This window comes from Notamacropus eugenii, chromosome 4 (assembly GCF_028372415.1).
Source record: "Notamacropus eugenii isolate mMacEug1 chromosome 4, mMacEug1.pri_v2, whole genome shotgun sequence".
In the NCBI taxonomy this organism is placed as follows: Eukaryota; Metazoa; Chordata; class Mammalia; order Diprotodontia; family Macropodidae; genus Notamacropus; species Notamacropus eugenii.
Genome location: NC_092875.1, coordinates 327,081,122 through 327,107,504, shown reverse-complemented (window position 1 = coordinate 327,107,504; position 26,383 = coordinate 327,081,122). Strand labels below are relative to the sequence as shown.

The window sequence follows — 26,383 nt, the reverse complement described above, 5'->3', positions numbered from 1 at the left end:
CAACAATCCTGTGAGGGAACAAGAATAGGTATTATTACCTGTCTTTGACAGATGTGGGAATAGGTCAAAAGAGGTCACTTGGCCAGGGTCACACAAACACTTTATAGCAGAGGTGAGATTAGGACCCAGATTTTATGACCCTTGTTCAATTGTCTTTACCATACTGCCAGCCCATACAGACACCAAACCCTTTGGAAAAGAATTAAAGACCCAAAGTCAGCTGCACAGGCCCATTCCACAGTGGACCTAGAGGAAAGAGTCAGGCAGCAGTTGGGGGTGGGGGGAGAGGGCATGAAGGCTAGAAGGACAGCTGCTGGATACCTACATGGAGTATATGTTTTGGTCTGTAGCTCTGCATGGAAGAGGTCCCGGTAGATGGCCCCATCATCTTCCTCTTTTCCTAGCCATCGTCCACAGGGATATGTCAAGCACTTTCCTAGAGATGGCATATCTACCTCTACCCAGTCCACAAACCAGCCTGGGGACTTGCCTAGGGAAAAATACACATCTGGCCTAATAAGTAGGCAGAGAAGCATTTGAAGCTACTTCTTTATTTTTTCTGTGTACCTGGTGAGATTTCAGGGTCATGGAAAAGATCCTGCTCCCCAGGCACACAAATCTTCCTCTAGCTGCTAGATAATGCCTGAAATTCCACCATTAGTGTCTTATCCCTTTAACCTTGATTCTAATTAAAAATGCACATACTCTTGGGAGGGATTGCATTATAAGCTATTCTGTCATTGACATCTTGGTATGAATGAAAGATGTGAGAGGAGAAAGGGAGACAGAGGGTGAGAATAATGGTGAAATCCAAAGAAAGGAAAGGATAGAGTTGCAATGTAAGGGAGAAACTTCTCAGAATGGGAAGGCTAAAGACACACCAAAAAAAAAATCCCCATTAGACTTTGTAATTTCCCCCAGAGCCAATTCTGAAGACAGGGAAATTACTCTAAGATGGGTAGCTGGAGCTTTGGGTGAGAAGATGGAGGAGAGCAGGAGGAGGATGCGTTTACTGACACAATTAATTGCTATCATGAAAGGAGAAAGATGGTGGCAGGAAAGCAGGTGTCATTAGATCCATCTCTGTATATGTGCAAAGCTGTCTTTCTTTCCTCAGCAGACCACACATGTGTGAGTTGGTGCTGAGAAAAGAGAGGAAGAAATGAAAAAGAAAATGGGAAAATGGGGGTGGAAGTGGGGAAGGTTGGAGGGATGGGGACAAATAAGAGAGGAAGAAGGACATAGACTCATTTGATAAATTCAGGAACACCAGGACTTGTGTGCCCCCAAGGGTAGGAAAGGTTACTATAAGTGGATGTTAAATTGGAAATGCTTTACTCCCAAGAGATGGTAAAATTCCATTCATCCAACAATAATTACCTCATACTCTATCCTAGGCTAGGGTCTAGGTGCTGGGAATAGGAAAACAAAAATGAAGCCGTCTATCCTCAAAGAGTTCACATTCTACTTGGATAAGTAACAGTTAAGTAAATATAACTTAACAGTTCAGTAAATGTAAAACATATGCAAAGTAATTTGGGCATGGGAGAATGATAGTTGAGAGGATCAAGAAAGCACTTAGGTGTGAGATGACACCTGGGCCAAACTTTGAATGGAGCTAAGGAACCCAGGAGGCAGAGATGGGAAAGGAGACCTGCCAAAGCCAAAGGCACAGAGTCAGGGATGGAATGTCATAGGCAATAAGTCAAGTTGTCTTGAACATAAAATGAGTGCAGGGGAGTAATGTAAAATTGGTCTAGAATAAAAAAGTTAGAATGAAATTATGAAGGACTTTAAATTCCAAAGGATTTTTTTATTTTCTAGGGATAGTAGAGACTCACTAAAAGCTTCTTGACAAGGGGAATGATGTGGTCACACTTTTGCTTCAGGAATATCAATTTGGCACCTGTATGGAAGACGGATTGGAGAGGGAAGAAAATGGAAGTAGGGAGAATAATTAGGAGGCTATTACAATAGTCTAGCCTAGAAGTGGTAAGAGCCCTGCCTTGAATAATGGTCATGTGGGAGAATTAAAGGTTCTAAATATTAATGGATTCAAAATGAGTTTAGATGACAGCTCTCTCCTTATTTATTGGGAGCAAGGAGGGATGTTTAGGGCAACTTGTCTCTTGGTAGCCCTTTCAGAGATAAACCTGAACCACAGCTAGTAGGGGCTGACCTAGGGAGATATTTCTGGGGGTCTTATGTTCTTAGCAAGAAATGGAGGACAAAAAGGCCAAAACTCACCTGTATTGTCATGACCAATCCTGATTTTCTGAAGTTCTCCAAGGTAAAATGCATCCACTGTGAAGATTTCAATGCTCCCTCTCTCAAACTTGTCCTTGTTGCTGGACTTGGAAGACTTCAAGAGAATTGTCCCTGCCAATGCAGTGGCCCCACCGTGACTGACCACATGCAGGATCCTCTAAAGTCACCTAGTCACTCCAGCCTGAGAATAACCCAGCCCTCCCATTTTCTTCCTATAGGCATGGAGGAGTTCAGAAAGGAAAATGGGTGAGGCAGGTACCTTTTAACACTACCCTGGCAGAAAGAGGCATGCTCCTAGGACAGGGGAAATTCTTGCAAGATTCCTCCAGGGAAAGAGAAGAAGAGAAAGAACACATAAGTAGCTGTGCCCTCTGGACACCCCACTTTGGCTTTTGGTTTAGGTATAAAGTCTTATAAGTTTGATGGTGATCTTGATGGCAGTCTGGAATTTGGGATGGGTTTATGAGTTGCACATGGCCTTCCAAGTCCTCCTGGTCTTCTCCTGCATCTCCCTTGAATCACATCTCTGGCCTATTCCTTATAGAAATTCTTTTGGGATTAAATATAGACACTATTCTCCAATCTACCAACCCATGCTCCTGCTCACTTACTTCCCTTGTTCCATCTTCCTCATAAAATGTAGACACCGAGTAAGAGACTGGGCATCTAATGAGTACTCAGAAGGTTAACAGGCTGTTTAAGTAACTATATTACTAGGCAACTGACCAATTAAAGAGGTAGGTTGCTAGCTGGCTGGCTAAAAACCTGAGAAAGGGAATCTGAAGGAAGGCTCCAATTGTGTTTGAGTTCCCTGGCACTGATACTGGCATCTTCTGTCTAGCACACTTCCAGCTGCTCTTCAGAGTTACTGGTCATATCTGTTTAACATTTGCAAAATCACCATCTCCCCAGTCCCTCAATAGTCTCCAATGTCAGGAAATGAATAAAGGAAGCTGATGGAAAGTCTAACAAGCAGCTCCCTCATGTTTGGGATCTAGGGCCCCTGTCATTCAGATTTTGAAATGCAAGTCCAGTGATGGCCACAGGGAAATCAAAGGAAGCAATGTGAAATTTGAGAAGGGGCTCTTAGTAGAAAGACCTATTAACAGATCTAGAGACATTTATCCTGAGGGAAAGAAGGCTGAGGGCAAAGGGCTTTCATTTAATAATTTTCAAGTCCATCAAGAGTTACCATATGGGCAGGACTAGGGAGCTAGAAAGGCACAAGAGACTAGAATGGAGGAAGATAGATTTAGATCAGATATGGCCCAGAATTTCTGTGATAGTCCCCAAAAAGTTTTGCATATGAACCTCTCTGGTACCCATCAGACTCACTCTCTTTGATCTATTTCTTTTCTGGACATCAGGCATATCTGTCCTTCCTACTTAACAACCTCCTCCCAGACTCCTATTCTACCTTGTCGTTTTCTGGATACTTACCCAAAAATCATGGCCCCAAATTGTTTTTTTCCTATTTGATTCATCAGGACCTCCCCTAGTCAAGACCTAACTCTCCCTGCCTCAGACTTCAAAGTTGGGAAACCAGTCAGAAAGGCCTGAGAGCCAGCTTTTCCTTATAAAACCCTCCATCCACTTGGCTGCCTCCATGAGCTAGGGAGGCAAATGGGACCCAGGCATACCTGTGTTGACCAGGAGAAGAGATCACCAAAGAAACTGGTGGAGCAGAGTGTGCCAAGTATGGGGGTGACCCAACTGAAGAACCATTGCTAATCCCTCATTCCACCTCCTGCTGTGGCTTGAATACTGTTCCCACCCTTGAGGCTCTAGGGACCTCACTAATTGTTATCTTCTTGTTGCCCCACCTCCAGCGTTTCTACCTCCATTCAGTGAACCAACTCTTGTATGACTGGCCATTTAAATGAGATTAAAAAATCTTGTTAAGATTGTCCATTAAAAAAAACCAAACTATTGTTTTATTCATTACTGCTCTGTGTGATTATTCTGGGAACTCTTTCCTAAGTTCCAAAAGTATACATATAGACTAAGACTCCATACTAGTTATAAAGTTGAGAAACATTAGGCTGTTTAAACAAGGGAATGTCATAGAGCCTTTACCAAAAAGGAGTTCCCCTTCTTTGAGGAGATGGTTTGAATGGACTAAATGACCTCCAATATAGTCCCTTATAGCTTATAGAAGAAGCTATAGATAGGTCTTACAACTCAATCCAGACACTAAGGACATGTTTCTTTAAATGAATCAAGTCTCACTCCCACACCCAGGGCTTTTACCTGTATCATCATCTGTGCCAAAAAGAGTGATGAAGACGTTAGCATCTGTGCCTGCTCTCTTCTTGTCACCAGTCTTCACGGTCACTGAATACATGGTTGATTTATCTGCCGGGTGAGGGGCGTGGATGTGTGAGCTGTGTGAGCTGTTCTCAGTCTCAGGCATGGTGGGAGAAAAGGACAGGTCTGGATTGTGGGCCATGGGAACTGACAGTCAGATAACCTCAGATCCACAGGCCAGGCAAATTTTCATGATTCCATGGCCACTAAGAAGAGCCTCCAGTGTGGTGCTCCCAGGAACTGGTGGTATTCTGTATGACCTCATGGGGGTGGGGATTATGGGAAAGGATAAGGAATAGGTTAAGGGGATGGGCTATCCAGTTTGGCTACCAGCTGCCACCAGAGCAATTGGGTCTATTCTGTAGGTCACTAGGCAAATGTCCCAGTGTTCTCTATGGATAGCCCCTCTTTGTTTGCCAGCTTGTGGAATTTCCCTTCCTCCTTTCTGATAAACCACAACCCTTCCTAGAAGCAAAATTCAGTTTACTCTCACCCCTTCCAGAAAGCCTTCCTTGTTGTACCCCACCTGGATCAGCCATTCCAATCCTTCATGAAAACCCTAATCATTCTACCTCCAATCACCTATAATTAGCTCCAATTCTTTTTTTTTTTTGGTTGGAGGGTGGGAAGGTAGAGTTGTGATTTTATTAATGCCCTGGTTTATGAAACTCCTGGTGTGGAAACTCCCTCCACCAATGCAGGCCAACACCTCTGTACCTTGAGCATCTTAGAACATTGCCTGAGAGCACTAAAAGGTTAAATGCCTTGTATATGGTCATATAAGCAATAACATATCATAGGCAAGACCTGAACCCAGAGCTTACTGATTCTAAGGCCTATCCTCTACTTGCATCATCATACTGCCTCTTGACTAGCTGTGAATGCTTTCATATATTCTTTTGGTCTCATTTCTATAAATTTGTCACGTGTTGGTCTTTTCGTCCTCCATTAGTTTGAAACTTTCTGAGATCATGCAGTGAGCATCCAATAAATACTGTTAGGAGATTGATGGAATCACACCTGGAGATGACTAGGATACTCTGTCCCCTGTCTAGAGTTAGGACACCCTTAAACAGTAGGCCTGGGCCATTCCCATGATGCCAGGCCACTGGGTACAGAAAAGCCAAGCTTCTTTAATCTCTAGGTAAACTATGAGAATTACTGTCAACCATAAACTCTATTCCTTTTCCTCAAAGAACAAGTTGGGGAGATAAGACAATAGTTCACCTACATGTCCATTCCAAGGCCATACCCGGCTGTTTCTACCTTTACAACCTCTCTGGAATACAATTTCATCACATTCTCATCACGTCTCATCTCCAGTACTGCAGCCACCTCTTAACTGGTTTGCCTATTCCATGTCTCCCATGCTGCTATCAAGGTAATTTTCATTAAGTACATATCTCAACCATGTAACCTCCTACTCAGCTAACTCCAGTGACTTCCTATTGCCTCTAGAATAAAATAGAAAGTTCTATGATTGGCTTTTGAAACACTTCACAACTTGACCAAATCTATCTTTCCAGCCTTATTGGACCTTACATATCTTCCTGCACTCTATCATCCAATAAAATTGGCCTTCTTGCTCTCTGTTCCTCATTTACAACAATCCTGTCCCCATATCTTTGCGTTAACTATTCCACAAGTTTAGAATGTATTCCCTTCTTATCTCGACTTCACAGAGTCCCTCTATTCTTTTTTAATATGCTATTCAGGCACTATCTTCTGCATGAAGCTTCTCCTGATTGGTCCCCTCTCCTACACACTAATGCTAGTATCCTCCCTCCCAAACTAGCTTGTACTTAATTACTTGTGTGTGTGTATGTGTATGTAATAACTTTATATTTATGCTACATATTTTTTATGTTCTTGTGCTCTTCCTCTATTAGAATATAAACTTGTGAGTCAGATTAATTCATTCTTTGTACTTGTACTCGCCTTGCCAGTGCCTGGTACAGAGTAGGCATTAGTAAGTATTTGTTGATTAATTGATAGAAGAGTGCCTTGCACATAGCAAGCACTTAATAAATGTATATTGACTGTAATGGAATTGAAATAATTAGAGACCAAAGCAGGATAGTATATGATTAAGTGCCAAATATGTAGCATAACTAATAAATTCTGTTGGATGGTCAGAAAAGAGAAAATCCAAATAAAGGCTGGAGGTTTTAGGAAAGTTTCAGGTGGCAACTTAAAGCAAATTTTATAGGACAAGCAACATTGGGCACTCCAAGTAGGAGGCACAGATATGGAGGTAGGAATGAGCATGGTACATGCAGCCTAATGAGGAGGCCAGGCAGGCCCAATTGGAACAGAGGGTTTATGTAGGGTGAAGAATGGGGGTAAGGTTGAATCATGGTGGTGAGAAGCAGAATGTGGAGGGGACACAGCCTGAAGACTATCAGAATCTCAACTGTTGATGGGAAGGAATGAATCAGTACTAGGTCAAGGGGAACCTTTCATTTCCAGGGCCAGGTTGGCAAGCCCAGTGTCTTCAGTTCCTCCTCCTCCTCCTTCCTCGCCCTCTTCCTCTTCGTTCTCCTTGTCCTTCAGGATATATGACTCATCCACTGGGATCAGCTCCCTGGAGAGCTGCCCATCGTCCTCATCGACTGCCAGCCAGCGCTGGCATGGGAAGTAGTACCTAAAAGGAGACAAGTGAGGTATGGTAGACTGGCACCTCAAATCCTGTGACAGCCTCTGGAAGAAAGGCAGGGGGGATCACTGTCAATGTCAACTGACAGGAACAGTGCCTGAAGCACCCCAGCTCCTCCTACCTGGACCGACATGATCCCCGGAAAGGTCAACAAAGAGAGTTGCATTTTTCACTAGAGTTGCCAGCACTACTTGGAAGGTGAAGAAGGTTTTAAGGGTCTACTTTGACCTTTTCCCACAAGTATCTTAGAATAGGTTACTAGTAGGTTGGTAAAAACATTGGATTTAGAGTCTTAAAAACCTAAGTTTAGGTTCTGGCCCCACTACAATCTTATCTAATTGGGTAACCTTAGCCCCAGAAACACCAGGCACATTAAATGATCAAAAACAGTATAATTTTACTTTAAAATAAAAATTTTCATCCTACTACATCAATCTTCTTTGCTTCATGAATTGGAAAAGTGCACTGTGTCAAGTGATAGGGCTTGGTCCTTTGTAGTATTCTTAAATTCTAGGCTTTCTAATAATGTTAGACAAGTCATTTCTTGGCAGCTAGGTAGTATATTGGATGGAGCACTCAGCCTGGAGTCAGGAAACCCTGAGTTCAAATCTGGCCTCACATGCTTAGTGTGTGAGCCTGGGCAAAGTCACTGCACCTCTGCCTTGCCTCCATTTCTTCATCTGTAAAATAATAATATTGTTATAAAATAAAAATAGTAGTAGCCCTTATCTTCCAGGATTATGAAGGTAAAATGAGATATTTGTAAAATGCTTTTCAAATCTTAGAGTACCATATCAATGCTGCTGACAACGTCACTATTATAACAATGTTATAATAATAACAACAATGCTGCTGTTATCATTCTATTTCTCTGAGCCTCTTTCCCCTGTATATTAAATACTTATACTCTTTCTAGAGCTAGACTCAGGAACAAATTATATACAGGGTATGAATGGGCTTTGTATGCTGTAAAAATACTACAAAAATGTGATTTATTTCTAGTTGCAAGATTAGAGTGCTTGGGACTTAGGAGATAAAGAAGAACAAAGTTGGAGCAGTTAGAGGGAAAGAAGATAGAAGCTCCAAGGAGGTGATTCAGTGTGGGAGCTGGATAATTTAATCATTAGCTGAATATTATGAGGAAAAAAGCTTGCCTGTGGAATCATTAGATCACAGAATGAATGTCAGAGCTAGAAAAGATCTTACATCTAGACAGGATAGAGCATCTAGGTTGATGCCTTTATTTTCTAGTGGAGGAAACTCAGGTCCATAGGAAGGGAAGGTATTGGCCCAAGGTCACAAAGGAGAAGATTCAATGCTCTTTTAACCATACCACATTGGGATTTAGGTTTACAACTGATTCTAAATTTAAATTATTCACAGTCAAAAAATTAGCCTAGTTTACTGAACTTTCTACTTTGCTTCTAAAATGTCTACCCCACTCCAGTTTAATTCAGGGTCTGTTTCATGAAGTTGTGAAACCCTTCTTTGAAGGGTTCAGAGAAGATTCTATCATCTCTAAATATTTGTTGCCATGACTGTCATGTGATTTGAAATCCCATAGAGAGATAATCCCAATGCTTTTTAGTCTTCTAGAGGGTCCAACTAAAACATGACCACAGTGGGAGGGATCAGAGAATGTCCATGACCAGATGACCTAGTTATAGGATCATAGATCCAGATCTGGAATAGACCTCAAAGGTCATTGTGTTCAAACCTTTCATTTTACAGATGAAGAAATTGAGACCCAGATAAGGGAGGTCCAGTGTTAGAGATCTGAGTAATGCATTACAGATTCAACCTGAAGTATCCTAATACAAACCCTATATTTTCTCCCCTGCACCATGCTGCCTCCCTCCCTTTACAGGTGAGTAAAAGGAGATCCAGAGAGGGGAAATAACTGATTAATGTCACAAGAGAAATTCATGGCTGAAAAATAATAATTTTATTATAACAATTAGGCAGCTAGGCACCGTATATAAATCCTGAGGCACCCAGAGGATTTTATTGCCTCTACAGTAATAGAGAAGGCAGGAGTGGAGGAAGATTAGAGGGGAATAAAGTGGGTTCTGTTTTGGTTATATTGCACTTTAGATGTCAACTGGATATCCAGTTCAAGATGTCTAAAAAGTAGTTTGGAGTTGCAAGATTGGAGGCCAGCAGAAAGGGTGAGGCAGGAAAGGTAGATCTGAGAACATTAGCATAGAGATGGTAATTAAATCCATGGGAGCTGAGACGATGAGATTGACAAGTGAAATAGTATAGAGGGAAAAAAGAGAATCCAGGACAGAACACTTAGGGACACGGTGGTTAGAGGGAGTGATCTGGAGAAAGATCCAGCAAAGGAGACAGAGAAAGAGTGCCATTGGATTTGGCAACTAAGACATCATTAGTAACTTTGGAGAGAACAGTTTCAATGGCATGACAACTCAGAAGCCAGATTGTAAGGTGTTGAGAGGAGAGAGTGAGAAGAGGGAAAGTAGAGGCATCTGTTTTACTGTCATTTTTGAAGAGTTCAGCTACAAAGGGCAGATATGGGACAATATTAAATGGGAATGGAAGGATGAAGTGAGGGTTTTTTTTAGAACAGGGGAGATATGGGCATGTTTGTAGGCAATAGGAAATGAACCAGTAGAGAGGGAGAGACTGAAAATAAGTGAGAGAGGGAATGGCAGAGGGGGAAATCTGTTGGAGGAGACAGGATAGAATAGGATCACTTGAACAAGTAGAGGGGGTTAACCTTGGTAATGAGTGAGGAACAGGGGTGAATGAGGGTAAAGTATTCAGCTTTAATACCTAAGAAATCATAGTTCCAATTTATAAAATTATGATCTAGAATCTTCTATGACACTGTACCTCCCCATTTCTGAGACACCTTTGTTCATATAGACCAGCCTATGACTGGACTTGAAGTTAGATGACTAAGGCTCAAAGTCTTAGAATAGTTTTCCTGCAGAGTTCATACTAATTTGGAAGTGGGGGGAGCGGAGGAGGAAGGGGGGGACAGGATTCACCTGTGCCCTTGAAATCACAGAATGCAGGTTGGTGTCTATCTTGACTATGCTTGAGGCCAACACTGAGTGACAAAGGGATGGAGTAGGGAGGCACTTGAGGGTGATTCCCTAAAGCATGAGAAAAGAGAATGGAATGTATACAAAGAACAAAATTTATCTCTTCCTTGGCCATTCATTTGTGAGTCTGCCAGGCCCCACTCACGTGATTTCATTATTTTGGTCAGTGATGTCCACTCTATCAAGGAACCAGCCAGAGGCATTTCCAGAGTTATCATGACGAATCCTAATCTTCTTCAGGGGTCCCAGATCAATGGCATGGATGATGAAGGTGTCTGTCTGTGGAGGGCAAGTACCCAGCACTGAGAAGGGAGCAAGTCCTATAATCCTAACCTTTTTCTAGAGGAAGCTCACGACTGCTATTTTTTGAAACACTAAATGCAGCAGGTTGGACCTTAAAACATTCAGTCAGCCAATCAGCTGTTTGGTATAGCTACTTAACAGCTTAAGCATACCATGAAATTCTATGCCTTCTTGCTCTGATTTGACAATATCTGATCATGGAAGAGGATGGAGAAGGGAGGAAGGCTGAGATGGGGATACATATACATTACATATCCATGTCAGTTTATGTTGGACAAGTGAATAGTAGGTAAAAAGCTAGACATGGAATTAGGAAGAATTCAATTACAGTCCTGTGTGAGCCACTAGCTAGGTGACCCCTGGCAAGTCAATTAACCTGAGCCTCAGTTTTGGTACCTGTAAAGCGGGAGTAACAACACCACTTATCACCCGGGGATGTTGTGAGGATCATGTAAGGTAACGTAAAGTTTTTATCAACTCCTAAAAACATTTATAAATGGGAGTGATTTTTAAAAATTTATTTTGCATATGATCATCCCCAGAGAGGCATCTGGGTTATAGTAGATAGAGACTTTGCTTCAGGGTAAAAAAAATCTGGGTTCTAGTCTTGTCTCTGGCACATGCTGACTTGTGTGATGCTGAAAGCACTGCAACTCTCAGTGACCCAGAAAATGCTCTAAGACTAGGTCATAGAGAAGTAGCTGATCTGCACAGAGGGAATTTCTTTACTGGGAAATTGATATACCAGTAGGGAACCACAGGTTTGGTCCAAAAGAAAGTATCATAAATCAACAACAAATGTAGTCATCATGTACAACTTAGGTACTACTCCAGGATGGGAGAAGACAAAAAGAAAAAACCTTAAGTTTCCTACCTTGCAAGAACAATAGTCAATGGTAAGTAATGAAATCAATCAACAAACATTTATGAAGTGTTTCCTACATGCCAGAAATCATGTTAGGTATTGGACATTAAAAAGAGAAAAGTAAAAATATAGTCCCTACCCTCAAGGACCTTCCATTCTAAGGGAGGTGATAACAGGTGCTTTTATAGGTACACAGCTAAATGGCATTGGGCTTAAAGTGTAGCACCTGAAGTCAGGAAGACTTATCTTCCTGAGTTCAAATCTGGCCTCAGACACTTACTAGCTGTGTGACCCGTGGCAATTCATTTCACCTTGTTGACCTCAGTTTTCTCATCTGTAAAATAAACTAAAGAAGAAAATGGCAATACTCTCCCTTATCTTTGCCAAGAAAACCCCAAATAGGGTCACAAAAATCAGACATTACTGAAATGACAGAACTACAAAAATGGTGAATGTCGCTATGAACAATGAATTAGTGAATACCAAACTATTTGTTTAATTTAACACTTTCCATAGTGGCCTCACATATAGATTAATGAAAGTCCTCTTCCTTTTTCTGGATGTACTATATCACTGATTCATTAACATTAAACTCCCAGCCAACAGCACTACTACTCATGCCTGACTAAAGCTGATCTAACGCACATATTTTCTCCATAAGGCACATTACAGCCTTCTTGCGCTTGGGGACACTAGATAGCACTTCAGCACTACACTGGAGGGCCATTTTAAACAGTGAAATCACCAACAAAAAGCACAAAAATTCGAAAAATGTGGCACTAAATATGCCATGTAAAGGACACTTCTTTACAGTATGGGAGTTGAAACAAGCAGACAGAACATTGCCTTGTTAGACCTCTGCTGGGAACGTGCACATCAAGTGACTAACACTCTGCACACATCTTTGTATGACTTTCAAAGTGACCTGAGTATTGGTTGGTGGGGAGGGGGCGGTGTTTACAAATAAATTTCAGTGAGTAGGTGAATTCCCAAATACAGAATCCACAAATGAACATCAGCTGAATACACAAAACAAATACAAGGATGACTGGGGTGATTAACACTGACAGCTGGCGGGATTGAGAGAGACCTGGTGTAGAAAGGGGCCCTTGAACTGAATCTTGAGGGCAACTAAGGACTTTGAAGAATAACAAGGCAGGCAGATTGTGAAGGGTTTTAAATACCAAGCAGAGGGACTTATACTTGATCCTGGAGGCAAGAGGTCTAGATCTAGAAGGACGTTAGAGGCCATTGAGTCCAACTCCATCATTTTACAAATAAGGAAACTAAGGCACGGACAGCTAGGTGGTGCCATAGTGCACAGAGTGCTGGGCCTGGAGTCAAAAAGACTCATTTTACTGAGTTCAAAATTGCCCTCAGACATTTAGTAGCTGTGTGATCTTGATCGTCACTTAACCCTGTTGTCCTTAATTTCCTCATCTGTAAAATGTGCTGGAGAAGGAAATGGTAAACCACTCCAGTATCTTTGCTAAGAAAACCCCAAATGGGATCAAAAAGAGTTGAACATGACTGAACAACAACAAAGGCACAGAGGGGTTAAGTGATTTACCCAGGGTTATATAGCTAGCATATCTGCTGTAGAATTAAACCCTAGTCTTCTTGACTCCAAGTCCAATACTCTATTTACTCTTCCACCCTCCCAACACTTCACTTTGTGAGGTAAAGAACAGATAAGGTAACAACGTAAAGTCTTTATCAAATTCTAAAAAGGCTTATAAATGGAAGCAATTTTTATAAATTATTTTGCATAGGATCATTCTCAGAAAGGAAGCTGAGTTATAATGGATAGAGACTTTGCCTCAGAGTAAAGAAAACCTGGGTTCTAGTCTTGTCTCTGACACATGCTGACTTATGCTATACTGAGAAATTACAACTCTCAGTAACACAGACAATGATCTAAGACTGTAAGTCACAGAGAAGTTGCTAACCTACACAGAAGGAGTTTCCTTACTGGGAATTCTATATACTAGCAGTGAACCACAGATTTGGTCCAAATAAAAGTGTTCTAATCAGCGTTTGATAATCATAATTGATCACTCAATCATCACAACAGCGCTGCATGTTATATAGAAAGAGTATTAGTCCCAAGTTTTCAAGCTGGCTGCTTCATGCCCCCAAAAGGAATAAAAGGAATGCAAAGACAGATTTAGGGTTTAGACAGAAGAGTCTGTGCTTTCCTGTCATTCTTATGACATCATCCCAGATTCCAATGCATTCCACCAGCACAGTGCTCCACATACAGTAAGTGTTAATTAAATGTTTTTTTCGATTATTCGCTCATTCACTTACTAGCTGAGTAACCCTGGACAAGTCACTTAATCCTTCTGTGCTTCAGTTTCCTTATTTGTAAAATGAGGGCTGGACTCAATGACCTCTAAGGTCTATCCTTGGTAAACTTTAAATTTCTGTTAAAATTCGTTGTATGTGATGTATGTAAAGTGCCATAGAAATAAATCGTTATTGTTGTTGTCATTACCTGTCCTTGTTCAAATTTATTTGATTTGTCTGATTTTCTTAAAGCTCTCTCCCCACTATCTCCATACTCTTCACCATAGATGTTCAGGTAGACATTAGCATCGGTGCCACTTTTGGGCATCTTTCCTGTGATCACTTGGACCTCATAAGTATTGGCTGTGGACACACAAGAAGGTCGGATTTAGGAAACCAAGGCTTGGGTCTAACCCTGATAAACCAAGCCTAGTTCTAAGGTAAACAAACAGCTGTCAGCATGCTGGGTTTTCAAAGCCTTTCCTGGGCTGTCTCTTGGCCCCAGGACTATCCTCCCTCAATTCCTAACTTTTCCAAGAAGTCCAAAAGTACTAGGAGAGACTTGACCAGTCTTTGGAATCTCCCGTCTTTTATATCTAAATAATATCCTACTCTCTCAGTGTTCTTACCTCTCTTGACACCCTCCTCCAACCCCCATTCCAACCCCACCTTCCATACCTAGGCAATGTTAACCTGAATCTTTCCTGGGGAAAAACAAATTTGATCTCAAATGCCTTCACCCTAGTATTCTAGTGATAATTGATTACCCTTTCCAAGGGTATCAAGAAGACTGCAGAGAGTGAAAAATGCTTAATCTCAAAGACTAAATTGCTAATGGTGGAATTTCAGGCACTGGGCCACCTGGGGGTGGGGGGGATATTTGTGACACCCGAGGGTGACTGCCAATTCTGTCTCTACATAGTCAGGGGATCCAACAAATGAGCCTTGCCCTTTTGAAGCCTGAGTCTGCCACCTGGTGTCACAAATAGGTGGTCAGCCCTGGGAGACTGCTTGACCCTGTCTCAGGCTTACGCTCAGGACCCGATCTTCCAGATGGGACCAGTTCCATGACCAGCTCTTTGTCCTCCTCATCAGTGGCTAGCCATCGATTGGCTTGAAACCTATAGACTTCAACGACCTCCTGCATGCCCTCCAACTCTTCGTCTTCATCCTCAATCTCGGTCTCCTCTTCTGACTCCTCTGAAGATTCCTCCTCTGATGAGGACTCCTCTTCTCCAGACTCCACATCACTGCTCTTCTTTTTTTTTTTCCTCTGCTCCTTGGCCTTAAGCCTCTCCTTCCTCAGTAGCTGCCTCAGTTTGTCCTTCTCCTTCTTTTTCCTAGCTTCCTCCTCTGGGGTGATTTCCACCTCCTTCAGCACCAGCCGTCTCAGCTCCACCATGTCCACGAACCAGCCAGACCCAAAGCCCTCTCCTGTGTGGCCCACGCGGATCTTGAAGATCTCACCCACATCTGCTGCCTCTAGCTGTTGCCAAAGCACAGGTCAGTGCCTTAAAGAATGCTGGCCACCCTCCTTCCACTAACCCCCCAAGAAAAATAGGCCCCAGGGCCCCCAATCCAGATCAAACTCAGGCATGAAATCATAAGGAACAAGGGCTAGAAGAGGCCTCTAATTGCTTAACACACCATGTTTGAAGTTTCAAGTCTTTCGAGGTCTATTATAATTTGCCCTTACCTTACTTATGTTTTCTCCCACTACAGAAATCCCCTGCTCTAAGCACGTTGGTCTACTTATTGTCCTGTGCCACAGATGGGGAACGTGTGGCCTCAAGGCCACATGTGCCTTCTGTGTCATTGGTGCAATCTTCTGACTGAATACAGGTTTTACAGAACAAATCCTTTTATTTAGAAAATTTGTTCTGTGAAGTTTGGATTCAGTCAAAGGGATACACTTGAGGACCTAGAGAGCTACATGAAGTAACCTGTATATATGCCAAGATCTTTCCTTTTCCTCTTGCCTCACTTATGTCATCCTCCTACATTCAAGGCCTGCTTATCCCTTCTTCTCTAGAAATCCTCCCCATCCTTCAAAAGTTGGTTCAACTCCTACCTACTCTTTGAAGCCTTCCATGATATGGTAGAGCAAAAAGATTATTCTAAAGAAGCATGGCATCATAGAAATAACACTGACTGGGGTCTCAGAGGCCTACCTAGACCTACATTTTATATTTTAGTATTTTGAGGTTTTTTTAAAGTGCTTTACATGTTAACTCATTTGACCTGGGTTCAAATCCCCCTCCTCTGATGGTTACTGCCTGTGTGACCTTAGACAAGTTATCTGACCTTCTCAGTTCTTGGTTTCCTCATCTTTAAAATCAGAGGGTTGGACTGGATAGTCTTGGAGGCCCCTTCCAGCTATAGTTCTACAACCCTTTGATCTTATGGCATAGTTTCAAATCCTGGCTCTGACACTTACTTTCTGTGTGGCCAAAAGCAAGTCATCTCACCAGTTCATTCTCCTCATCTGCAAGGTCAAGGGGCTGCACCAGAATGATGTCCAAGATCCCTTCAAAGCCTACATCACCTCTTCCTACAACTCTAGCCTCCATTCTCCCGCCTCTGAATTTTAAGAACCTAGAGTCTGAATCAGACAGTCTACTACTTGATTCAGTGGTGTCTTCTATGGTTTATATTTTTATATTTATTGGATTTATCTCCCCCAATACTCTGTGAGCTCCCATTAGGCAGAGTCAATTCCTTTGTCATGTAGCTCCAGTGACTACTCTAGGACTGAAGCCACAGGAGGTCCTCAATGCACTGTCTTGGCACTCTCATAGGCTCTATCATCCAGCTTCGATGTCATCTTTGTGACATGTTGTCCCTCAAAGGCATCCTTGTCAATGTGGGGCTGGCCACAGTAGTCACTATATTCAAATGAGGCCTGACTAATAATGGGGAAGAATTATTTCCTGGTCTTCATACACCATACTGCTCTTAATCCAGTAATAATAATAATAATAATAATAGCTTCTTTTAAATTTTCAAAGCATTTAAAAAACTATTCTTTTATTGAATTCTGGAGGCAAGTAGGGAAGTGATCATTTCTACCCATTTCACAGAAGAGGAAATTGAAACTAAGAGGCCACACAATGTCAGAGCTGGGATTAGAAGCCAGAGATCTAAACTACCATCCTAGAGTTCTTTCCAGAATACTCTGTAAACATACATGCATAATATACACATGTATATGTATATTGTATATTTTAGATGTTTTCTTCTATATGACATGTAGGTGCATGTATGATATATATGTGTATATATATCTTTCTATATGACATATATATGTGTGTATGTGTGTATATGGACCAGTACAAAAACAGAGATTTCCCCTATATGAAAATTATAACCTAAGAGATAGTGTTGAAGCCCTTGGAGAAAATGAATTTACTCTTTTGTGTCAATAAGGGACTTCTTAGTAAATTACTTCTGTAGTACCCTTTGAACTTTTTCAGGGCCATGATAATGTCAAAATTCATTCCCCTCATCCCAGACCCCACATCCATCTCCCCACACTACCCACCTCAGCCACAGCAAGAATAGGTATGTAGTGTATGGAGCCATCTCTACATAGGACTAGACAATATAGTACGTTGAGTCTCCATACATGATTATAATCACATAATCAATAATCATGGTAATGAAAATAACAATAGCTAGTATTTATATAGTGCCTGCTATGTTCCAGGAACTATGCTAAGCATTTTATAAAAATTCTGACACATATACATGTAGGAAAGTGTACGCATGTGCATGTATAATATGTATATGTATATATAGCAACCCTACTTTTTTCCATATTCACCAGTGTCTATCTGTCTTTGTCTGTCTGTCTGTCTGTCTCTCTCTCTCTCTCTCTCTCACACACACACACACACACACTCACCATTCCCCTACACAACTCTATACAAAAATTAGCAAAGGAAAGTAAGAAGACCACCATGACATATGACCCCAAGCCTTGGCTGGGAAACAGGTCCCTGGTAGGCCTATGAGAGAAAACCCCCTCCAGTGCTCTAAAGGAATCATGGTACTTTAGATAGAGGCCTTATAAAATGGACCAAGGTGTCTGGTCTGAGGTGGGATGTACAACCCCCAGGGACTCCATCCCAAGCCCTTGGAGGACCCAGCTGTTCCTGGCATCAGATCGGTTGCCTGTGCACCCCACTTACACTATGCAAGGCATACCTGAAAGGTGTCCCTGTTTCCCCGCTGGAAGACTTTTGAGCGGCTTTTGAGAAAGAGCACTTCGGTCTTGCCCTCGTCCCCATAGATCTGCATGTAGACCCGGGCACTGGTGCTGGCATTGCCCATATCCCCAGTCACAATCTCCACCTCATAATGGATCACTAGGTCAGAGCCAAAGCAGGGAGACAAAGGTTTAGGGAGAAGGAAACCCCATCTAAAGAAAGAACCATCACCATCTAGGGGGACCAGGACTCTAGAGGACCAGCAGCCAGTCCATAGACTGCTGTTCATTGAGTAGCTGCTATGTGTCCAGCCTTGTGCTGGACCCTCTCTGGGGGACCTGGAGAAGAATAAGACTGGGTGGGTCATGGAGTTGACAGTCTAGTTTGGGAGGAAAGGACAAATTCATATACAACAAAATAACCAAGTTCTCAGACTGTGATGTAGGGCATAATAGGCACTTAATAAATGTTTGTTGATTGACAGAAGATGCTCCGAGAGATCAGTGTGAGGCCAAGAAGGAAGGAAAGCAGAGATGTCATTTGAGCTGGACCTTAAGCCCAAGGGAGATTTATTTTGTTTTGTTTTCTACAATGGACAGAAAGATTTACCACTGTTAAGCTGCTTTCACTTTTATCAAATAACATTTTAGTGATATTGAAGTTTTATAAAATGAAGACAATTGCAAGAGATGATGGTTTTGAGTCTACCTGCTGACCAGCAACTGTCACTGCCACAGTGAGTTTCCACTGGGAGGGCCCTGGCTAGGCAGGAAGAGGCATGACATTCTAGGTCAGGGGTGGGGAACAGAATAGTCAGAGAAAAACTTCAAGATGTCCTAGTATAGGGCTCAGAGCAGAGAGTTCAAGAAAAAGAACAGTTGAGGCTAAAAATATTTGGGGTTTTTGTGGAAATGAATGATTGACAAAAGAAACTGAGCTTTGTTGTTAAATTGATTAAACTGATCTGGCAATGACATGTTGAATAGATTGGAAGGGAAAGAGACTGGAGGCAAGGAGGCCATTTAGGAAGCTATTGCAAGAATCCAGGTCTGAGTCAATAGGGGATTGAAGTAGCTGGCTACTCCCTTCATTTGGTTGCTGCTTTTGAAGATGAATACTATCCTGCCTTCTTTTGTATTCCTTATAATATCTAAAACAGTTATGAGGGCACCATAAATGATCAATCAATATTTATAAATTGAGTGACTAATTGATAGTGCCTCTTCACAGTGTCAGCCATCATCTGGCTTTTATGTAACTGTTTCATCTATGCAGGCCTTGACTTCCCTGTCTGTAAAATGAGGATACTCTTCTATGTTCCATCCCTCACAGATGGTCTATGTGAAAACCAAACTGAGTCCCTTACAGGTACTACCTCTATATAGGACCTTCTCTTAAGGATATGGACCAAGATAAGATCTTCCTTTCCTACTGAGCAAAACAAGCGCTATTCCTATCTGCTTACATTTCTCGATCTCATCCACCTCGCTGGGGTATAGCTCCACTTCTGTGCGTCCATCAGCTGCATTCTTGTCCAGCCAGCGATTGACAGGGAATGTGTACTTCTTGCCTTGGCGGGGTACCCGAATCTGAACGCTGCCCAAAAACCATCCTGCGCTCATGCCCGTGCTATCATGGCCGATGATAAGCCGGTTGATCTGGAAGAAAGCTGAGGGCTAAGTGAAGGGACAAGGGCTGGGGAGACCCACCTTATGGAACCTCTGAATGTTGGAGTTGGAAGGCACACCGATTTTGGCTTTGATTTTTCTTGTATCATAAACTTATAATCTTCAATAAAACTGAACACAAACATTTAGTCTAGAAAGATGAATAAAAAGGAGAGCATCTGAAATTGTAAATTGTCACATACAATTCTCTGGGTTTTCTTAAAGGATTATTAAATTTAACAAAGCAGCATCAAAATTGTCTGAATTTTTTTTGTCTGAATTTCTGATTCCTTCAGTGTATGTTAAAATGCACTATTGATATTCTTTAATTTCTTTTCTTTTGCATCTCTAAAATTACCCACTAACCGACCCTTCCCTAGATAGAAGCCCTCCCTTATAACAAAGAGCTGAGAAATAAAAAAAAATCAATGCATTGGACATATATGAAAACGTATGTCTCATTCTGTACCTCTATCACCTCTCCAACGAGTAACAGAAGGCAAGCTCTGGAAGACATTTTGGACAGTACAGAGACCTTCTCATTTTACCAAAAGGGGAACTGAGGCTCATTTCATTTAAGTTACTCGTCGCACAGCTAGTTATCAGTTGAATTAGGCTAGAACCTCAGTTTCATGAGTCCGAGGTCAGGGAATTTTCTACTGCCCCACTCTACTCCTTCTCAGGGAGCTCCCAGGGACCACCCACTCAGCTATGGCATTCCTATAGCTAGCCGCAGAATTACGTTTGGCATCTGAGAAGTCAGGAGGGGGAGCCTCTGAGTTATACCTTTTGGCACCAGTCTCAGAAATGTGGTTAGCCTAGCTGAGGTCACGAGACACCCAAAAGGGAACGAACAGGAAGGGATTTGGCAGGTCCTAGGCTACCCCCAATGAATGAGTCTCTGGACTCCCTGAGCCTTCACTCACATCCTTCATTCCTAGAGGGGCTTGGGCCAGATGAGTCAGGGCATTGCCATTCTTGCCTGGGGACGCAGTCAGAAGCTGCTTATATGGTGTGAGTTCAGAGGCTTGAGTCCCCAGCAATGTGCAACCACAAACCTTGCATTTGGGACAAAGCCTCTCATTCTACAGTGAGAGAGAAAGGGCAAAGAATCACTCTCTCGGAGACATTCTGGAAAGACAGTTAATTGGAGGGGGAAGAGCAAGGAGGGTGTTGGGTATTTGAAGCAGCACGGGAGCAACACAATTGCAAGGGGATAGGTGAGAGATTGCATGGTATCAGGGAAAGAGAACTAAGTCTGGAGGCAAGAGCCCTGAATTCAAATCCTGATTCTGATGCTTATTATTTATATAAACTTGAGCAAGTCATTTAACATTTCTCAGTCTCTGAGTCTCATCTGTAATATGAAGGTTAAATGACCTCCATGGTCCATTCTCACTCTCCATCTATGATTTTCTGAGTCTAGGCTACATTGCCTCTCCATAATTTTGTCTAGGGGCAGGCCTGAATGTAAGACTGGATGGTATAGAAAAGATAGTTCTAGGTCTTTTCAGGGAAGGGCCTAACACCCAGGAAGAAGATTTAACCAAAGCTGCCTGTCATCCAAATTATGGAGCAGGCCATGCATATTCAGCCCTCCTCTGCTTTCCTGTTCAGCATGTTGGGTGATCCCCTTTGGTCTCCTGATATCATCTTCCATAGTCCCTTGATAACCCTTCTCAAAATAGACTGCTGGGATCCAGGACCTAAGAACATTGCTCCTGACTCTGTTACAGATAAGGGAAACATAAGTATTATAGCCACTACCTAATTCTTTCTCCCATCACCCAAAGACTCCAATGCCTGGATCAGGGTGCTTAATTCATCAGTGTTCCCAGATCTTCCAGTGCTCTGGTCTGACCTTTAGAGTGTTTGACACTGTTACCAAAACAGATGCCTATTTGGACATTAGAGAAAGAGAACATGGAAGAGGTCGGGGAAGAGGGGCAATGTAAATGGAAAAAGCACTGGGTCCTGACTCCAAAGATCTGATTTGAGTCCTGAGTCTGACTGTGGGTAAGTCATCATCCCTCCCTGCATCCATTTCTTCATCTGCAAAACGAAGGTAACATTTGCATTATCCCCCCTCACAAAGTGATCGTGAGCATCAGGTGGGATTTATGTAGGTAATACAGTTCCTTCCACATTGTTACTTTCCCCATCACAGTTTTGGCATATTGTGGGTCGGCATAAGAAATTAAATGGGAAATTTGGGGGAGTGTTGCGGAAGCCACAGATGATATGCAAAGACCAACAAACGACACACAAAAAGTTTAGAAGCTCAGAAATACATAAAATATATATATATAACATTATATAGTATCAATATATTTTCTTTTAATATCATAATAATTCAGGGGGCGGAGCCAAGATGGCGGAGTGAAAGCAACGACTCACCTAAGCTCCTGGAAAAACTCCTCTGGATATATCTGGGGGGAGAGTCTGACCAGACTTTGGAGGTGTAAAATCCAGTGGGTGACGGACTTTGACAGATTCGGAGCCCAGGCTGGACCAGAGGGTCCACGGGAGGGATCTGTTCCGCGGGGGTAAGACCCCGGCGCACAGCGCAGCGCGGTCAGCGCGGCAGGGCGGAGGGGACCAGAGGAGCCCGAGAGTGGCGGGCGAGACCAGCGGAGCAGGAGATAAGCCAGGCCGAGCCGGTGAGAGCCGCTGAGTGCCAGACATCAGCGCAGCAGTCCTTGAAATCTTCAGCCTGAAGACGGACTTCGGTGGGTCACTACTTGAACTTCCAGGAACTGGGATGGCAGAGTGATCAGTAAGTGCTCTCTCCTCCCCCCTGATGACCCTGAGGGAACCATAAAATTCTTCCCCAGATTAATCCTGGATCAGTGGGAACAGCAGAAGGGGGCGGGTGGTCTCATAACACCAGAGGCTGGAAAAGTGGCAAAGGGGGCTTCTTCCTACTGTGGTGGAGGCGATCTGGAGGGACAGAGGACCCAGGGCAGAGAAAATTCGCACTGAGACCCAGGCAAGCCTCAGAGCCGGGAGACGAGCCCAAGGAGGGGCGGGAACACGCGTTAGCTTCTAGGCGTGCCCCAGCCCTCCAGGGGAAAAGGGAAGACAATAGGGAAGCTGAGATTACCATCCCCTGACCTTGCCTTTGCCTCAAGTCAGCTGAGGAGATAGCCTGAGACCAGACCACACCTCCCACACACCTAACAAGCTAACCCCAGGGTTGATCGGGGAAACAAAAAACAAAAGCCTGCTTTTAGCCTAGACACACATCAGCTCAACTTAAAGATCTGTACCTTCTGACTGAAAGAACCAAAAGCTACAACACTCAGCCAACATCATGAATCGGAAAAAGCAGACGAAAAGTGAAAAAACCATAGAATCTTTCTATGGGGATAAGGACCAAAACACAAACACCAAAGAGGTTAGAGCTGAGACTGTACTTCCATCTGAAACCTCAGATGGGACTATGAATTTCTCACAAGCACAACTAGATTACCTGGAACGTCTGAAGAAAGATATAAAAGAAAAACTGGCCAATGATTTTAAAACTATAAAAAAAGAATTCACTGATGAGAACATCACCCTGAAAAAGAAAATTGAAGAAATGGAAAAGGAAGTTCAAAAATTAACTGGAGAGAATAATTCCCTAAAAGGAAGAGCTAATCAAATGGAAAAGGAAACCCAAAACCTAATTGGGAAAATTGATCAGATGGAAAAGGAAACCCAAAACCTAACTGGGAAAATTGGTCGATTGGAAAAAGAAGTACAAAAATTAAATGGAGAAAATAGCTCCTTAAAGGGAAAAATTGGTCAGATGGAAAAGGAGATGGAAAAGCTAACTGAAGAAAACACTACAATGAAGATTAGAATTGGGCAAGTAGAAACTAATGACTCAATGAGGCAACAAGAATCAGTCAAACAAAATCTAAAGAATGAAAAGATAGAAGAAAATGTAAAATATTTAATTGGAAAAACAACTGACCTGGAAAATAGATCCAGGAGAGAAAATCTAAGAATTATTGGCCTGCCAGAAACCCATGATGAAGAAAAGAGTCTGGACAATATCTTCCAGGAAATCATCAAGGAAAACTGTCCAGAAGTACTAGACTCAGAGCGCAAAATAGTCATCGAAAGAATCCACCGTTCCCCTCCCGAAAGGGATCCCAAACTCAAAACCCCAAGAAATATAGTTGCCAAATTCCAGAGCTATCAAGTGAAGGAGAAAATACTACAAGCAGCCAGAAAGAAACAATTCAAATATCAAGGACACACAGTCAGGATCACACAGGACCTTGCAGCTTCTACATTGAAAGATCAAAAGAATTGGAACCCAATATTCCATAGGGCAAAGGAGTTGGGACTTCAACCAAGGATCAACTACCCAGCAAAGTTCAGCATAACATTTCAGGCAAGGAGAAAGTCATTCAACGAAATAAGGGATTTCCAGAGCTTCCTGACCAAAACACCAGAACTCAATAGACAATTTGATCTTCAAATGCAGGTCTCCAGAGAATCATAAAAAGGTAAACAGAGGGGAAAAAACAAAAACAAAAACTTGCTACTCAATTAGGGCAAACTGTTTACCTCCCTATAAGGGAAGATGATACCTGTTAATCTTGAGAACTGTGCAGCTATTATGATAAAAGGGATATATGTAGAGGGAACGGGCATAAAGTAAATGATGTCATGTCAAAAATATGATTTAAGTATGAGAAGGGAATGTAATAGGAGGTATGGAAAGGGGGAAGCAGAAAATGGCAAATTATATCACAGGAAGAAGTACAAAACTATAGTAGAGGGAAGGAGGGGAGGGAGATGAGCATTGTTTGAGAGGTACTCTCATCTGATTTGTTCAAAGGAGGGAACAATAATCTTAAGTAGATAATCCTAACTAGCTCTATAGGTAGTAGGAGGGGAAGGGGGAAGAAAGGGGAGGGTGGCTAAAAGGGAGGAAAGAAGCAATAAGAGTAAAGGGAACTAAAAGGGAGGGGGGTCAAAAGAAGGAGGGGAAGGCTGCAGGAGGAGGGGGAGAAAAGTGAATACTATTGAGGAGGGGAAGGGAGACGGGAGAGCTAAAAGCACAAATGGTGGGAAAGAGGTTGGAGGGAAATACACAGATTGTAATCATAACTGTGAATGTGAATGGAATGAACTCTCCCATAAAATGGAGACGGATAGCAGAATGGATTAAAAGCCATAATCCAACAATATGCTGCTTACAAGAAACACATTTGAAATGGGGGGATACACATAGGATAAAGGTCAAAGGATGGAGCAGAATATATTGTGCTTCAGCTCATGTAAGAAAGGCAGGAGTAGCAATCCTAATCTCAGACAAAGCAAAAGCAGAAATAGATCTAATCAAAAGGGATAAGGATGGAAACTATATCCTGCTAAAAGGCACCATAGACAATGAAGCAATATCATTACTAAACATATATGCTCCAAGTGGTATAGCATCCATATTCTTAGAGGAGAGGTTGGGGGAGTTGAAGGAAGAAATTGATAGCAAAACTATACTAGTGGGGGACCTCAACCTCCCCCTCTCTGAACTCGATAAATCCAACCTCAAAATAAACAAGAAAGAGGTTAAGGAGGTAAATAAAACCCTGGATAAGGTAGATATGATAGATCTTTGGAGAAAATTTAATGGGAATAGAAAGGAATATACTTTTTTCTCAGCGGTACATGGAACATTTACAAAAATTGACCATGTACTAGGACATAAAAATCTCACAATCCAGTGCAGAAAGGTAGAGATAATCAATGCATCCTTTTCAGATCATAATGCATTAAAAATTACATGTAATAAAAGGCCATGGAAAGAGAAACCAAAAATCAATTGGAAACTAAATAATCTAATTCTAAAGAAGGGTTGGGTTAAAGAAGAAATCATAGAAACAATCAACAATTTCATTCGAGAGAATGACAATAGTGAGACAACATACCAAAACTTATGGGATACTGCAAAAGCAGTTATTAGGGGAAGTTTTATATCTCTGAATGCTTACATAAATAAAATAGAGAAAGAGGAGATCAATGACTTAGGCTTGCAGTTGAAAAAGTTAGAAAAAGAACAAATTGAAAATCCCCAAGTAAATACCAAATTAGAAATACTGAAAACCAAAGGAGAGATTAATAAAATTGAAATTAAGAAAACTATTGAATTAATAAATAAAACCAATAGTTGGTTTTATGAAAAAACTAATAAAATTGATAAACCTTTGGTCAATCTGATTTAAAAAAAGAAAGAAGAAAACCAAATTACTAATATTAAAAATGAAAGGGGTGAACTCACCTCCAATGAGGAGGAAATTAAAACAATAATTACAAACTACTTTGCCCAACTTTATGCCCACAAATTCGATAATCTAAATGAGATGGATGAATATTTTAAAAAATACAAATTGCCCAGATTAACAGAAGAGGAAGTTGATTACTTAAACAACCCCATCTCAGAAAAAGAAATTGAACAAGCCATCAATGAACTCCCTAGGAAAAAATCTCCAGGGCCAGATGGATTCACAAGTGAATTCTATCAAACATTTAAAGAACAGTTAATTCCAATACTACATACACTATTCTTGAAAATTGGGGAAGAAGGAGTCCTCCCAAATTCTTTCTATGATAGAAATATGGTTTTGATACCCAAACCAGGAAGAGACAAAACAGAGAAAGAAAATTATAGACCAATTTCCCTAATGAATATAGATGCAAAAATTTTAAATAAGATTCTAGCAAAATGAATACAGCATCTTATCACGAGATTAATA

At 41.8% G+C, this 26,383-nt stretch overlaps 1 protein-coding gene across 1 annotated transcript in view; it reads right to left on the bottom strand.

Moving 5' to 3' along the window:
- LOXHD1 (lipoxygenase homology PLAT domains 1) overlaps nucleotides 1-26,383 on the bottom strand; it is a 283,771-nt gene that overhangs the window by 123,035 nt on the left and 134,353 nt on the right. Inside the window, exons 17-25 of the mRNA XM_072605219.1 lie at nucleotides 19,433-19,625; nucleotides 17,966-18,126; nucleotides 14,792-15,245; nucleotides 13,968-14,122; nucleotides 10,448-10,581; nucleotides 7,032-7,219; nucleotides 4,519-4,623; nucleotides 2,248-2,379; nucleotides 326-490 (exon numbers count right to left, since the gene is read on the bottom strand). Coding sequence (XP_072461320.1) covers nucleotides 326-490; nucleotides 2,248-2,379; nucleotides 4,519-4,623; nucleotides 7,032-7,219; nucleotides 10,448-10,581; nucleotides 13,968-14,122; nucleotides 14,792-15,245; nucleotides 17,966-18,126; nucleotides 19,433-19,625 — 1,687 coding nt within the window. The remainder of the gene's footprint in view (nucleotides 1-325; nucleotides 491-2,247; nucleotides 2,380-4,518; nucleotides 4,624-7,031; nucleotides 7,220-10,447; nucleotides 10,582-13,967; nucleotides 14,123-14,791; nucleotides 15,246-17,965; nucleotides 18,127-19,432; nucleotides 19,626-26,383) is intronic.